Source organism: Zea mays, chromosome 8, assembly GCF_902167145.1.
Source record: "Zea mays cultivar B73 chromosome 8, Zm-B73-REFERENCE-NAM-5.0, whole genome shotgun sequence".
NCBI classification, from domain to species: Eukaryota; Viridiplantae; Streptophyta; class Magnoliopsida; order Poales; family Poaceae; genus Zea; species Zea mays.
The window spans coordinates 142,159,324-142,174,607 of record NC_050103.1 but is presented as its reverse complement, the minus strand read 5'-3'; the positions used below and the strand labels follow the sequence as shown (position 1 = coordinate 142,174,607).

At 42.1% G+C, this 15,284-nt stretch overlaps 2 protein-coding genes across 2 annotated transcripts; one reads left to right on the top strand and one right to left on the bottom strand.

The window, feature by feature from the left end:
- Positions 1–260: 260 nt before the first annotated feature.
- On the top strand, positions 261–5,007 carry LOC103636017 (integral membrane protein). Its single transcript, XM_008658382.4, has 8 exons — positions 261–655; positions 762–845; positions 1,089–1,146; positions 1,250–1,350; positions 2,080–2,175; positions 2,246–2,339; positions 3,010–3,247; positions 4,347–5,007. Exons 1-8 carry the CDS (start codon positions 575–577, stop codon positions 4,681–4,683), a joined length of 1,089 nt encoding a protein of 362 aa, XP_008656604.1. The 5' UTR covers positions 261–574; the 3' UTR covers positions 4,684–5,007.
- A 4,411-nt stretch (positions 5,008–9,418) lies between these two features.
- LOC103636016 (carbamoyl-phosphate synthase large chain, chloroplastic) lies at positions 9,419–14,892 on the bottom strand. The gene is made up of 3 exons (XM_008658380.4): positions 13,141–14,892; positions 11,560–12,255; positions 9,419–11,412 (listed from the first exon to the last, which is right to left on the bottom strand). Exons 1-3 carry the CDS (start codon positions 14,425–14,427, stop codon positions 9,871–9,873), a joined length of 3,525 nt encoding a protein of 1,174 aa, XP_008656602.1. The 5' UTR covers positions 14,428–14,892; the 3' UTR covers positions 9,419–9,870.
- Positions 14,893–15,284: the final 392 nt, after the last annotated feature.

The window sequence follows — 15,284 nt, the reverse complement described above, 5'->3', positions numbered from 1 at the left end:
ATAATTGTCTTTTTTACCATGACGGCAGTGCAAAGTAATAAAAAACAAATTTTCCTTGAACAATTTGTCTTTAAGATGGAACATTTTTCCAGAAATCAAAAGAAGACGAACAGTGCGATCGAGTAAAGCTCGAATGAACCAGAGAGACGAAAAAAAGAAGAAAACGAAATGTTTTTTATCCGGCTCCCTGCAAACAAATCACGAAAATGCCCTTCTCCCACATAGAAAAAAAAAAGGAGAAGGCCACAGTCCCGCAACGGCGACGGCACACGTGTTCTGTCGTCGCCTTCCACCAGTTGTTGACGGATGACGTGGTCGGGGAGCCCAAAACGCCACGCAGCTGCAGCTCTGGCTGAGTTCACACTTCACGGGAAGAAAGACGTAGAATATTGGATGGGTTCAGATTAAAAAGGCAGTTAAGCTCGATGGATGCGTGTGATGATTATATAAAGGACATTATAAATCAACGGGAGCAAAGGAAAGGAAAGGGAGAAAATTTCATATAGCAATTGTTTCGCGTATAGGAGGGAGAACAAAGGTCGCGTCTCGAAAGTTCTTGCCTTGTTGGGAAGGGATGGCGTCGGAGGTGGAGGACGACGCGGCGGTGCCGGGCGCGCCGCTGGTCGCCAATGGTGCAGCCGACGTCCGCCGGAGGGTTCGTCGCCGGGCCGCTGCTGCTCTGTCGTTTAATTTTCTTTTTTTCTTTCTTTCTCGGATTTGCTTCTGGCTACACTTATGAGTGCTGATCTTGTCCTGCGCAGAGGGATCAGGCTAAGGCGATTTTGTCCAAGCAGGCCGTCAAGATCGCCACCAAGGCCGAGCAGCACGAGCGCTTCATCTTTAAGGTCATTTCCCCGACCCTGCCTCCGTTTAATCTCTTTATTACCGCCTTTCTTGTGCAGTTGACGTCCACAAATCTTGCCGCTCCCGTGCTCCCTTTCTTTTGTGGAGGTCATTGTGTGATGTAATAAGTACCTGCACATTTATTGTTCGCACTGTGCTGCAGAGATTGTGGCAATAATTGGATTCGCTGGATTGGGTTTAGGGAATGTTCTCATATGGTGCTGCTGGTTTTAAATGTTCATCAGGTCACACACTTGCTGGGTGTTCTTGGATTTGGGGGATTTTGCTATCTCTTGGGTGCCAGTAAGCTACTGCAACAACATTGATCTTTTGGTTGGGTGTCGCATACTGTACATCATAAGATTCTTGTTGATTCCACCTCTCAATGCTATGGTGTTGCTTGCAGGACCACAGGATGTGCCATATGTGTACTGCCTGTTCTATGTCATATTCGTTCCGCTCCGCTGGATTTACTACCGCTACAAGAAATGGCATTACTATCTCCTGGTGAGTATGTTACTGTCTCACATTTTTTATGTCCTGGAGATGCGTCAATTGTCAGAAATGTGCTTCCACATATTTTTACATCATAAATCATAACTTAGCATTGTTTGTTTCAGTGTCCTACTTTACTCTAAATTTATTTGTTATCCACACCACAAATTCTCCAATAGAAAGCTTTGTTGAAAGGATAAATAGTTGTAGATAGCACATACTAGTATGATGAGTGGATGATGGGCTGTTTTATGACATTGTGCCAACATCTTGCAGTTGCACAATGTGTGTAAGTGGTAAACCTATTATCACATTTTTTTTCCACCACGGACAGACCAAATATCGTCACTTAATAAACCTATTGTCACATATCTCATGTATTTATCCTTTATAAAAAATTAAAAAGGAGCCACTCTATTCTAACGATGTGTAATGTTGATGATATTCTTTTATTGTACCGGGAATAGCCTTTTATCTGATTTACCTGATAAACAGTATGCCTACATGTTTGAGATAGAGTTTTACAATATTGGAGTACATGTCAAGTAGTACAACTCTAATACTACATTATATCTTGGTCAATATTCTAGGTTCTGTTTCATTTTACATTTCAAATGTTGTCACAAATATTAGTTTGCTAGACAGCAGCCTTGTGTTCTTTTGATGGGATCTTCTTCATTTCTAAAGCCATCATCTTGTGTGTAAAACCTTGAGGTTTAATTTTTTTTCTTTTTTCTGCAGGACTTCTGCTACTATGCCAACACCTTTCTCCTTGTAATGATTCTCTTCTATCCGAAAGATGAAAAACTTTTCATGGTTTGCTTCTCGTTTGCAGAGGTATGAAAAATACTCCTGTTGATTTCCAGAGCTTGTCCTGGATGTGTTTAATCATTTTAAATCCTCACAGGGTCCACTTGCTTGGGCATTAATTGTGTGGCGTTGCAGCTTAGTTTTTGGTTCATTTGACAAACTTGTTAGTGTCCTGATACATCTCTTACCTGGTAAGTGATCTCAGACATGAATATCTGGATTCAATACATACACAATTTTACTTTTTCATGTAAAACATCATTTTGATATAGTGAAACTATGTAACCGTTTCAGTTTACTGACATTTGAGTAATCTATTGGGACTTTACATTATTTGAATTATAAGTAGTGTTCTCGCTCATCTTTCTTTAACCAGCACATCCCATTTTTGTCTGGCTGAACTTCTTCTTTCTTTATCTCTGAAAGTTCCAAAGAAACTACAAATGGAATGGTGATGCCAAAACATGAAACAATGAGGAACACAAAGTTATGGACACTTAATCTGAGTATTGGAGGAGAATAGAATAGTATTAACCAGAATATGTGTGTAGATACATATAGTAGGACCATAATGGGCTGGATACAAGGCCTAGGCCCAACAGGTAGCACCATAATGGGCTGGATACAAGGCCTAGGCCCAACAGGAAACAACACTGAGGAATTCAACAAAAATGTGCAATTGGGCCCTTAAAGATTCAGTTGAACTACAGAAGGCCTCATCCTGAAGTTTGGTTTTGTATATGCCTTATCAAATTTCCTATAGGTCATTGGTATACTAGGATTATATAGTTCTGTTCTGTAGCAATTACATTTTGTTTCTGAATTTTGGTTCAGCTTCAGACTGATTGAGTGTTTCTGCAGGGATTGTTCTATTCACTATCCGGTGGTGGGATCCACAAACATTTGCTGCCATGCACCCGGAAGGAAGAGATGCCAGAGTCACATGGCCATATGTGGAGGACAAATCATATATGTGGACATGGCTTTTTTTTGTTCCACTAGCTGCTTACACCCTGTGGCAACTTATGTATTTCCTCATAGTTAATGTCCTGCGCCGGCAGAGGTTGTTAAGGGATCCTGAAGTCATGACATCCTACAGGTACATGTTTGCATTTTATTAAGGTTTACCATGCACTATACGTATTGGATTTCTTTGTTTTGCTTGCTATGCATCTGTATTTTCACATGCCGTCTTGCTTTGTACTGAAAGAAATGAACTGAATAGCCAGGGGGGGAGGGGGAGGGTTGAAATAGAAGAGGAGGAAGGATGGGCTTGTGTTTGCCCCTGACACACTTACTGCATTTATCACTTTGTCGCCAATGAATAATGATATTAGAACTAATTAATCTAGTTAATCAAAGGTGAAGCTGTATTTCTTTTTTTCTCAAACATGCGAGAGAGTCGTGTATCATCATTTAAAGAAGGGAAAGGATACAAAGGGAACCATCCAAACACTATGCACATGTACACACACCACAAATTTACGTACGCTAGGTAATTAGAATAAACACGGAAAAGGCATTAAACCAGGGAGGGAGACATAGATGAACCCGGTGACCAAGTTCCTGAGATCCCTGGCCTTGACATCACATAATCACATATGGAGACTGGTATTACTGGATACAAAGTCGTAACAATGCTTACGCTGCTCCCAAGCAACAAGGGTAGTGTTGAGGCCTTCTCTGAGTTGCTTGCTGGGCTCCCAACCAACAAGGAAAAAAAATATAGGTGCCGTTTGGTTCACGAAATGTAACGTAAATTGTAATGGTAATGATTCACACTCGAATACCGGCGATAACAGGTTTAAATAAGCCGGTATCCATTTCTACTGTGGTATCGATTACGATTGGACTTAAACAAACATAATTTAACGTTATGGGTTACCCATTACGTTACCAATATATGAACCAAACGGCACCATAGTTCCTTGCAGTAATGACTGTCTCATTTACATTAATGTACTTTGGATGGTTGAGTTAGACTCTGAATTTGTATACAAAAACTCTTGTCATGCTGTGTGCCTTCTGTTTTTCAATTTGCCCACTTGCATTTCCTGGGTTCATGAGTCCTTGTTTCCTACTGGTTCGAGTAACTGTTGGTATTCCGGAATCCCGAATATCCTTGATCGCAACATAGAACCAAATGTTCCGATGAAAAAACATAAAACTCAATGTTTATCTTATGAACTGTTTGTCAGAGAGCTCTCAAAGAAAGCACAGAAAGCAAACAACATCTGGTGGAGGCTGAGCGGACTGCTGGGTGACCGGAACCGGCAGGTCATGTACATACTGCTCCAGGCGCTGTTCACAGTGGCAACAATGGCCCTGACGGTCCCTATATTCCTGTCCTACCGGATGCACGTGGTGTTCCTGATACTCAAGGTGTGCGCCTCGACATGGAACGGTGGCAGCTTCATCTTGGAGGTGATGCCTCGACAAGTAGAACGGAAGCAGCAGAAGAAACTGGGCATGAAGCCCATCGAACAGGGGAGCTGGACACAAGGGGCGCCGGCTGATGGTACGTACATTGGGTAACCACCACCAAGCACACATCTGAGGAGAAAATCCAGGAGTGAGGAAATCGAAGCTGGATGTAACAATAGATTTTACTGTTTGCAAATGCAACCTTTGTTTTTTTTTTCTGGGTGTTCTTCGTGTTGGAGGTTTTTTTAGCTCTGCCCTAGTTGTGAGTTGTGACATCTTTAGTTTTAGGCTGAAGTCTGAACGATATGGGGTGAGAGATCATGCGTGCCCATGGTTGTCTTGGGATTGGACATGCATAAGTTGAGATGTTCTCCTTTTCTGTAGGAGTTTTCTTTTCGATGTGACCGTTGTGAATTGCGTGAAGCTTTTTTTTCATTGTTCGTTTAATTTTTTTTAGAGAGAGGCCCCGGGGCCTATTCAAGCCCGCGACATTATATTAAGTGGAGTGACATTCTCACAGACACTATACCAACCGCGTTTATGGTGAGATTATCACCGTGTATTAGAGCGAACGAGGCTTACACCAACCATGTTTATGGTGTGATCATCACCGTGTATTAGAGCGAACAAGGTATTAGATGATCATCACCGTGTATTAGAGCGAACAAGGCTTACGACGTTTTAATTGGAAGCTCGATATTGAAGACGACGTTTTAATTGAAAGCTCGATATTGAAGACGGCAGGAGCGTGACGTTTTAATTGGAAGCTCGATATTGAAGACGCTAATTGGAAGCTCGATATTAAAGACGACAGGAGCGTCTGAGAGAAAGCCGCAACTCTCTACGTAGTTATCTGTCCGGGTGCTTTGCCTTGTACTTTCATTTACGTAAGGGCACCAACAAGAATTAGTCAGACATGAGTTTGATTTCTTTACCTTTGTCTTTAAGCTTCCACATTTATATTGATTACTTAAGTTGCAATCTTTTTCATCCTTTGCAATAGAGATAGCAACACTTAAACAAAACATATATTGCACATTATTGCTCAGTTATTTGCATAGGTTTTGTTTAGGAGAATTATTTGTGGCCAAGATTGGCGCGAGAAATAGAAGTCCTAATTCACCTCCCATTTAGGTGTACTTGTTCCTTTCAATTGGTATCAAAGCCTAATTTGGTTTATTTAGAACGTTTTAGCTTAACTGCTAATAGAGCCGACACTTTTGATCGAAAAGATTGTGGCATTTGAAAATGGGTCAAGAAGAACCAACTTCTTCAAAGCCTTATGCTTTCACTTGTGATAAGCATAAAATGATGAAAGATAAGAAGAAGGTGAAAAGCTCAAGTTACTCAAGTGAAGAAGAGGAATATGAAAAAGAAGAGCTAGATGATAATGATGATGATGATGATGATGATGATCAGCCCTCTATATTATCCTTCGAAGACGAAGAAACGGTCTGACGTGTCGGAAAGATAATGAGGATGATTCGTAAGATTAATCTAATGGGTGTGCCCCTGCAGGTAGAGGATCTTCTCTTTAACATTTATAGGAAAAACAAAGAAAGAGATGATGCTTCATATGTGGGGAGAAGGGACACTTTCAAGATAATTGCCCAAATATGATCGAATCCAAGAAAAGAAGGAGCAAAGGCAAGGCACTCACCACTATCAGAACTTGGGATGATTCTCCAAGTGAATATGAACCTCTAAGGAGCCACGACCATCGCTCTTCATCACATAAATGACTTATGACAAGAGATAAAACAAGTATTCCATCCTCTAGTGATGATAGTGATAGTGATAGCAATGATGATAAGCCCTCTTTAAATGACCTTGCGCATGTTGTTAAATTGTTTGAGGATGTATGCACTAAACAAAAAGCTCAATTAAAAGTGCTAAAACCTAAGTTTCTTAGCTCCTAAAATGACTATAAAAGTTTGCTAAAAAGATTAAAACCTTTGCAAATTTGAATTGTGAGCTAACAACTAAAATTGAGTAATTAGTGTCTAAATCTCCATCCTCAACTACCAATGATAACCTTATTAAGAAGAATACAAAACTTAAGGCTGAATTAGCTAGTTCTCAAGATGCTATTGAAAACTTGCTAGAAAAAAATGGAAATTCTTAGCATACATAATAATGAGCTAACTACTAAACTAGAAAGCTTCGATAGCACCCTAGGAGCATCTTTAGTTGAAATTCCTGATATTATTAAAAAGTATGCTTCTACTTCCTGCTTAGACTTAATTGATGTTAATTTTATCCCATGCAATCAAGTTCTTGTTAAGAATGTTAGTGTAGAATCCTGTTCTGATGAGATCGCTATGGAGAATAAATTATTAAAGCAAGAAGTGGCTTACCTTGGTAAGGCTTTATATGATAAGAAAGACAAAGCCAAATAAATCCAACGTCATCAGGATAACACCATTGTGGGAGTGCACAAGTCTGATGAGGGTGAAACTGTGGTTTGTTGGTTGTGTCATAAAGAAGGGCACAAGTCTTACCAATGCAGGCTGAAGACCGAGAGAGATAATAAGAAGAAGCCAACAAGCAAGATCTCCAACACTTACACCAACAAGGTGGACAAAAAGGCGGCTACACCATACTTAATCAAGAAGAACAAAAAAGTGATAGTCATCAAGGCCAACAAGCAAGCCAACAAAGAAAAGAGGCCAAACAAATTTGGGTTCCTAAGGATATTATTTCAACTATGAAAAGCGCCAAGAAAGTTTGAGTCCTGAGAGGGAAGTAAGAAGTCCGAAGAACTTTAGGGAATTTGGAGACTTGTCAAAGTTCAAAATGTATGTCATGGGATACATCATACCAGATCAAGTTTATTTTCATATGGGTTTGTGAATACTTTGGACCCAAATTCCCCACCCATGACTAAGGTAACTATATTTATTGATATTCCTGTTTTTACATATGTGTATCTATTTTCTTGTATCTAGTTTACCATTCATGTCTAGTTTTGCTTTCAATTCTAGAATTTTTCAATTGATATATTTTATGCTTTTATCTTTTCAATTGGTACTTAGTTTTGATTGAATTGTATACATACTAGGTATATCACATGGTAGGATTGCTCTGCTTAAATTCATATCTTTGTTAGCAAACCTACATGGTTTAAAATGTTTAGTAAAGCACGACACATAACTTAATTAAAATTCCTAAATAGATGATACTATTGGTTGTTCTTAAAGTAATATCCTTCAATTGGTGTCATTTTGAATTATATGTGCCAAACTTAGGATTATAGATAATTTCCCAATACTCGATCTCAAAAGTAAAAGTGCATGTCTCCTACAATTATTCAAAACTTGTATGCACAAATTATGGAGAGGTTACTGTAACAACCCAAGTGTTACTCAGGGTTTGTACTCTGCACCCACACCCTTGACCTGTTATCACATGTGGTTTAGTTGAGCCCAAGATAACTAAAACTTAGCAACCAAATTCTAAGTATTTATTATCTTAAAATGCCTACCTTAACCTTATGATGCATATAACAGGGAGAAAAGTTTCTAAAACCTTAAGTCTATTCACATGGAACACTTGAAGCAATGCAGAGATTAGGTAAAGAGAAAATGATGATAACATTATCATGAGTTGAGCTAATTATACAAGTTGTAGATCACCAAAATATCTACCAAAGATAGTAAGAAAGTTTCCCAAAAAGAGTCTAAAACATCCCCAAATTGATCACTCAACTAGAGAACTTAAATGGAGAAATCAACCTTTTCTCTAAGTCTTTTTTAGCCCTTTTTAAAGATCAACCGTGTTCACCTAGTTCCAAAGCTCAAAACCAAATGGTCAAATGGACAAAGTAGCGCCAAAATACCCCAGACACGCCCTGGTAAAATTTGAAACCAAACCAAAACCGTTTGACACGTTTTGGCCTAGTTTTTGTCGTGGTTCGAGCTGAGAGACAAACCCGACTTGACACAAGCTTTTCTCCTCACCCCAAGCGTATAATCATAAAAAAATATTTAGATAATAAAATCCACAAGATGCTAGTATTCCTTCCCCTTCACTTCCACTTAATGTGTAAGTTACACATGAAATCATTCTAAATATACAAGTTTCAACATAATCAATACTTCACTTTATCGTTTTTATATGTGGACTTGAGGTTATTATAGAATTTCTTAGTTTTGGTAATTTATTTGCATTTTTTGGTTGAAACAAGAATCATTTATGAATTAATTGTATTTTGGTGATTTCTACATAAAAAATTAAAAATACACAAATAGCTTTAGAAATTCATGGAATTTTAAGGAGACATAACATATATTCACATATCGTCCTAAAAAACATTTGGACCATAAAATTTACAAGATGTAAGTTTTTATTCCATTTTACTTCCACTTATTATGTGAGTTACACGTGAAATCACTCTATTTATTCAAGTTTCAACATAATCGATACTTCACTTTATCTTTTTCATGTGGGGACTTAAGGTTATATGCGAACTAAAATATAGTGAATGATAAGCAATTCATACATTATCTTGATATCCGACCAAATAACACTTATCCCACGAATAAATATCTGATCCTTGTATTCGTATCTGTCCCCTTTCTAACTATTCGTATCTGATCATGTATCCGATTAGAATCCATTAGGATAGGATAGAGGATGGCCTACTATTTATCTGTTTTCGTCCATTTTCACCCCTACTCTAAGATCAGGGGTTATCAATCCATTTTCATCCCTACTCTAAGATCAGGGGTTATGTAAACTTATTCTCATTCATCAATTCATACTGTACTCTACAACGAAGTCAGAACTTTATGAGAATAATAACTTTAGCACACATCATGTGACACTGCCCCGCAGCACAGAACACTTAAACGTTGTACAGTGCTACCCATTAATTAATCCTTGACACAATCGTTTGTTTGTACAATTGTAGAGCACACAGTGAAAGAACACGAGACGAGAGACGGGTGTGCCAATGTGTGGTCATCTAAGAATCTGATAACATGCATACGGTACATGTATGTCGCACAGTTTCGTATGCGACAATGATACAATGTAAATCTCCACAAAGAATATGATAGTCATCAAAATCGCAGTTGGGAAGCCTTATTGTGGATGCTCATCACCCTAACTAACATTACAGAGTACAACTACATTCGCCCAATACCAATTCTGTCTAGCTATGCTTGTCACCGATACGATCTGGATGCCTGTCCTTGCGCCATGCATGCTGCAGGTGCAACCGTAAACAAAATAATTCATATGGGATGTTGTTTTGGCTCGAGCTAGGATCACAGTACATGGAAAAGGAAGACAGCACTAAGGGGTGGTCTGTGCCGCTGCTTGTAAATCTGCCGAAGCATCGGCAGTCTGGAAGTAATCTTGCAAGGCGAGGATCTCAATCGACTTGTCCTTCAAGCTCTTGATGGCATCTATGGAGGCACGTGCGCCGTCGACGGTTGTGATAATTGGCACCTTGTAGGCGAGGGCAAGCCTACGAAGCTGGAGACCGTCTTTGGAGTCAAGAGCATCACCAGAGCTTGTTATCACCATGATCTGTATCTGACCATTCTTCAGCATATCCCTGGCATTCGGTCGCCCCTCATGTATTTTTAGCACCGGCTCCACTGGAACGCCCTCGAGCTGGAGAACTTTGGCTGTTCCAGATGTGGCAATGATGCTGAAGCCAAGCTCCCGGAATCCACTCCCAATCTCAGCAAGATGTCGTTTCGTCAAATCGTTCAGGCTAAGGAACACAGTGCCACTTAAGGGGAGCTTCTGCCCAGCGGCAATCTGTGCTTTTGCAAAGGCACCGGAGAACTCATAGTCGATGCCCATCACCTCTCCAGTGCTGCGCATCTCTGGTCCAAGAAGAATGTCGCACCCTTGGAATTTCTCGAATGGAAGAACAGCCTCCTTAACAGACACATGCTTAGGAATCACTTCTTTAGTGAACCCGAGCTCCGGCAAGGTCACACCAGACATGATCAATGATGCATATTTAGCTAGCGGATGGCCAATCGCCTTGGATACAAAAGGGACTGTGCGTGAAGCACGAGGGTTCGCCTCAAGTAGGAACACATCACCAGAAGTAGATATAGCATACTGACAGTTCATTAGTCCACAAACATTCAGACGCTTAGCGAGCTTTGTGGTCCATGAACGGATAACTTCCAGGCATTGGGCTGAGACTGTTCTAGTAGGAAGAGAACATGCTGAATCACCGGAATGTATACCAGCCTGCTCAATATGCTCCATAATTCCACCAATCACAACATTCCCAGCTGTGTCAGCCAATGCATCAACATCAATCTCAACTGCATCAATTAGATATTTGTCCACTAAAACAGGCCTTTCTGGATCTACTTGCACCGCGGTTGCGAGGTACTTGATCAGTTTTTCGTCGTTGTACACAATCTCCATTGCCCGTCCACCAAGAACATATGATGGACGGACCACAACAGGGTAACCTACTTCTGAGGCGATTGCCAAGGCATCAGACTCACTTCTTGCAATCCCTCCCTTTGGCTGTTCAATTTGAAGCTCCTCGAGAATTGCATTAAATCTTTTTCTGTCCTCAGAAGCATCAATGGAATCTGGTGATGTTCCCCATATCTTAACATTCCCAGTGCCTGAAGCAGACACCATTTTGTTCTCCTCTATGTACTGTTGAATAGGTAGCGCAAGCTTTAGAGGAGTTTGCCCTCCAAATTGCACGATTATACCATCTGGGCGCTCTAAATCAAGGACATTTGATACATCCTCAACTGTCAGTGGCTCAAAGTACAAACGATCACTGGTATCATAGTCAGTTGAGACTGTCTCAGGATTGGAGTTCATCATAATAGTCTCGTATCCAGCCTGTAAATAGATATGAAAACATTTATATAAGGTCATACGATAGAATGCAGTTGACTAAGAAAACTCACAATGTCACAAACAACCCAGAACTGAGGAAAAAGAAAAAAAATACTGGAATAAGATGAAATAAATGATGCAAAAACAAACCTCTCGAAGTGCAAATGATGCATGGCAACAACAGTAATCAAACTCAATGCCCTGGCCTATGCGATTTGGCCCACCACCCAATATCAGCACCTTCTTCCTATTGGTTGGAGATGATTCACATTCGTACTCATAGGAAGAGTACATGTAGGGGGTGTTGGCTTCAAATTCAGCAGCGCAAGTATCAACACGTTTATATGTCGGAGTGACGCCTAATGTCAAACGCCTTGATCTCACATCACTTTCTGATGAAGAAGTTGCAAATGCAATCTGCTTGTCGCTAAACCCCCTCTTCTTCACTTGGTAAAAGTCATCCTTTGACAACTGATCTAGGCTCTTTGATAAAAGGAACTGCTCTACATCCACTAGCCCCTTGAGCTCTGTAAGAAACCATTTGTCAATGAAGCTAATTTCATGGATATCTTCGACCCTCATGCCTTTCTTGAAAGCTGCATAGATAGCATGGATACGATCTGGATTAGGTACCCGCAAGCTATATTTTATCTTTTCCCAGTCCCAATCAAGTTCCTTGATAGGGCCACAACCCCATCCCGCAAAACCAGTCTCCAGTGAGCGGACAGCTTTCTGGAAGGATTCCTGGAAGGTACGCCCCAATGCCATCGCCTCACCAACAGACTTCATCTGTGTGGTTAATATTGGCTCAGAGCCAGGGAATTTCTCAAAAGCAAAACGTGGTATCTGCATAGTAAATGCCAGGTAGATTAGAAAAGCATGTCAAATTAGCTCTGCTAGAAGTGTAAGTGCAAATTCCAAATGAAAAAAAAAAACACAAAGATATAAGTATGGGTTTGTAACAGAACAAAGAATGTGTCTAGACTGGATTGTAAGTGATTAAAAAATCATTTTATTGTGCTAGAGCATATTCGAACTTTAAATGTCTAGGTGGAAACTGAGTAGCAGAGTAATGTGCTGCAGATAATGTATGATGATGTCTAAGAAGACAGCAAAGAGATCTAGAGAAATTCACAGGTAGAGACAATGTGACAAGTCTCAGGTATACTTTAAAGAGAGAAAGGTAGGAAATAGTCAACATACAAATCTTCACACAAGCTCATAACAATAGAAAAAACTATTTATTGTGATGCTTATGCCCCTTCTATTAACAAATACATGAAGAAAATGTTGCTCTGCTTTAACATGATGAGAATGAAGCAAAGGTGGGAAAAATAGCATGCAAAACAAATTATAACTGGACAAATGCTACTGCATTTGCCTTTAATTATACATGATATAAACAACCACTGTTGTATAAACTAGTATGCATATATTATATACCAGAGCATAAACCAGTATACCACAGTTTCAGTCTACCAACATATACAACAGTCAGACAACGTATGAAGAACAGGATAGGCAATTGGACAGACTTATCCTGTTCAATTACCACAAATTGAACAGGATAGGCTATTATACTTGCAAAAACAACAATTACCAGTATATGGCTGACAACTAACAAGTGAGAAAAGGAATATAGAGAAGTTAAATATGTACTGCAGATGCATATTTGCAGGAAAAACTTCATTCACACAATTAAGAAAGCTAAGAGACAGATTGGAATAATACCTTTGTAACCACATAATCAATGGAAGGCTCGAAGCTAGCTGGAGTCTTCTTGGTAATATCATTGGGAATCTGATCTAGAGTGTAGCCTACTGAGAGCTTCGCAGCCATCTTGGCTATGGGGAACCCTGTCGCCTTTGAGGCAAGTGCAGACGACCTGGACACCCTGGGATTCATCTCGATGACCATCACCTCCCCATCAGCAGGATTGACTGCAAATTGCACATTGGAACCACCACACTCCACACCAATCTCCCTAATGATGGCCACCGAGTAGTCCCTGAGCCTCTGGTACTCCTTGTCAGTGAGTGTCTGCGCAGGAGCCACGGTAATGGAGTCCCCCGTGTGCACTCCCATGGGATCGATGTTCTCGATGGAGCAGATGATGACGACATTGTCAGCCATGTCGCGCATGACCTCCAGCTCGTACTCCTTCCAGCCCAGGAGCGACTTCTCGACGAGCACCTGCTGAGTGTGCGACGCGGCGAGGCCGGCCCTGCAGATGTCCTCAAACTCGGCCTTGTTGTAAGCGATGCCACCGCCCGTGCCCCCGAGAGTGAAGGCCGGGCGCACAATGAGCGGTAGCTCCCCGATGTCCTCGGCGATGGCGAGGCACTCCTCAAGCGTGGTGCCGATGCCGGAGGGCGGCGTTTTGAGGCCGATGCGGTCCATGGCCTGCTTGAAGAGCTGCCTGTCCTCGGCGGCGCGGATGGCGGGGAGGGATGCCCCGATGAGGCGCACCCCGAGGCGGTCGAGCGCGCCCGAGTCCGCGAGCGAGACCGCGAGGTTGAGCGCGGTCTGGCCGCCCATGGTGGGGAGCAGCGCGTCGGGGCGCTCGGCGTCGATGATGCGCTCGACGAGCGGCGGCGTCATGGGCCCGATGTAGGTGCGGTGGGCGAGTCCCGGGTCGGTCATGATGGTTGCCGGGTTGGAGTTGACGAGCACCACCTCGTAGCCCTCCTCGGCAAGCGCTTTGCACGCCTGCGTGCCGGAGTAGTCGAACTCGCACGCCTGACCGATGACGATGGGCCCCGCGCCGAGGATCATGATCTTCTTGACGCCCGCGAGCCGCCCAGCCTTGGTCGGCGCGGCCGGGAAGCGGCGCACCGTGACGGCAGCGTCGCCATCAGTCGAGGCGGCGTTGGCGCGCACGGAGAGGGCGGCGGCGCGGCGGGGAGCCGGGCAGCGCGCGCAGGAGACGCGCGGGTGGAGGCCGAGGAGGCGGCCGTAGCGGCGGGCGTGGCAGTGTGAGGTGCGGAGCTGCGACGGGGTGGAGAGCGAGGTGGCCATGGCGGCGCGAGAGGGGCAGAGGAGGCGGCGGCAAGGGGAGTGTCTGGATGAGGAAGGTAGGGTTTTTAGTAGCCCGGCGGATTAGGGGATAACTCAGCGAGCGAGCACTAAAAAATTTGTTCCCAAAATGTTTTATCAGAACTGCTGTAAAAAATCTAAACCCACATCAGATCGCTAATAACTAATCTCAAAAAAAATTTGAAATAAATCACGTATCTTTGCAGTTGGCGTGAGAAATTGGAATTGTTTGGGATCAAAACCGTGAATTCTTTTCTTCTTTGTCCTCAATTTGGTTACCTCAAATAGCCTGTGTGTATGCTATGCGCAGCAAAAGTGTCCCAGACATTTGCAGTATTGATATCTTGTTGCCTCATGGAACAGCACAGTTGAGCGTGGCTCACTCTCTAGCAAAGCTGACGCTAGAAAAAAAAATATTCGCATGGGTAAAATTTGACGCGGGCAACAGGTCGACTGACGCGTGATAGGGAACTGGGGAGATCTCAGCTCACACAAATATACAGTAGGCAACGACCAATGTGATGCCTAAAAATTGGGTGAGCTGTTGCAACCAGAAAAAACTCGCTTTTTCCCTAAAATCACTTTTCCGGGTTCTTTTAGCAGTGTTGTTGGAGTTGCTATTAGAGCATCTCCAACAGCTTAGGTATATCATATCTAAATTTAGAGTTTAGATGACTGTGAAAAAAAATAGATAAGGACTAAATGGAAGGATCTATCCAACAAACTCTTTAAATATAGATGTTGACTGGTTCAAATCTCAACAAACCAATAAAATTTGGCCTCTGGACGTTGCTCGCGCAGCCTCTGGACGTTGCTCGCGGGAGCCGAAGCCCACGCCG

Bases quoted from the DNA above. Each gene is read 5' to 3' on its own strand.
- LOC103636017 (XM_008658382.4), top strand. From the start codon at position 575: ATGGCGTCGGAGGTGGAGGACGACGCGGCGGTGCCGGGCGCGCCGCTG. The intron at 1,147-1,249 runs GTAAGCTACTGC...TGTTGCTTGCAG, and splicing joins TTGCTATCTCTTGGGTGCCA to GACCACAGGATGTGCCATAT. The intron at 1,351-2,079 runs GTGAGTATGTTA...TTTTTTCTGCAG, and splicing joins AATGGCATTACTATCTCCTG to GACTTCTGCTACTATGCCAA.
- LOC103636016 (XM_008658380.4), bottom strand. From the start codon at position 14,427: ATGGCCACCTCGCTCTCCACCCCGTCGCAGCTCCGCACCTCACACTGC. The intron at 12,256-13,140 runs GTATTATTCCAA...TTTACTATGCAG, and splicing joins TTGATTATGTGGTTACAAAG to ATACCACGTTTTGCTTTTGA. The intron at 11,413-11,559 runs GTTTGTTTTTGC...ATCTATTTACAG, and splicing joins CATCATTTGCACTTCGAGAG to GCTGGATACGAGACTATTAT.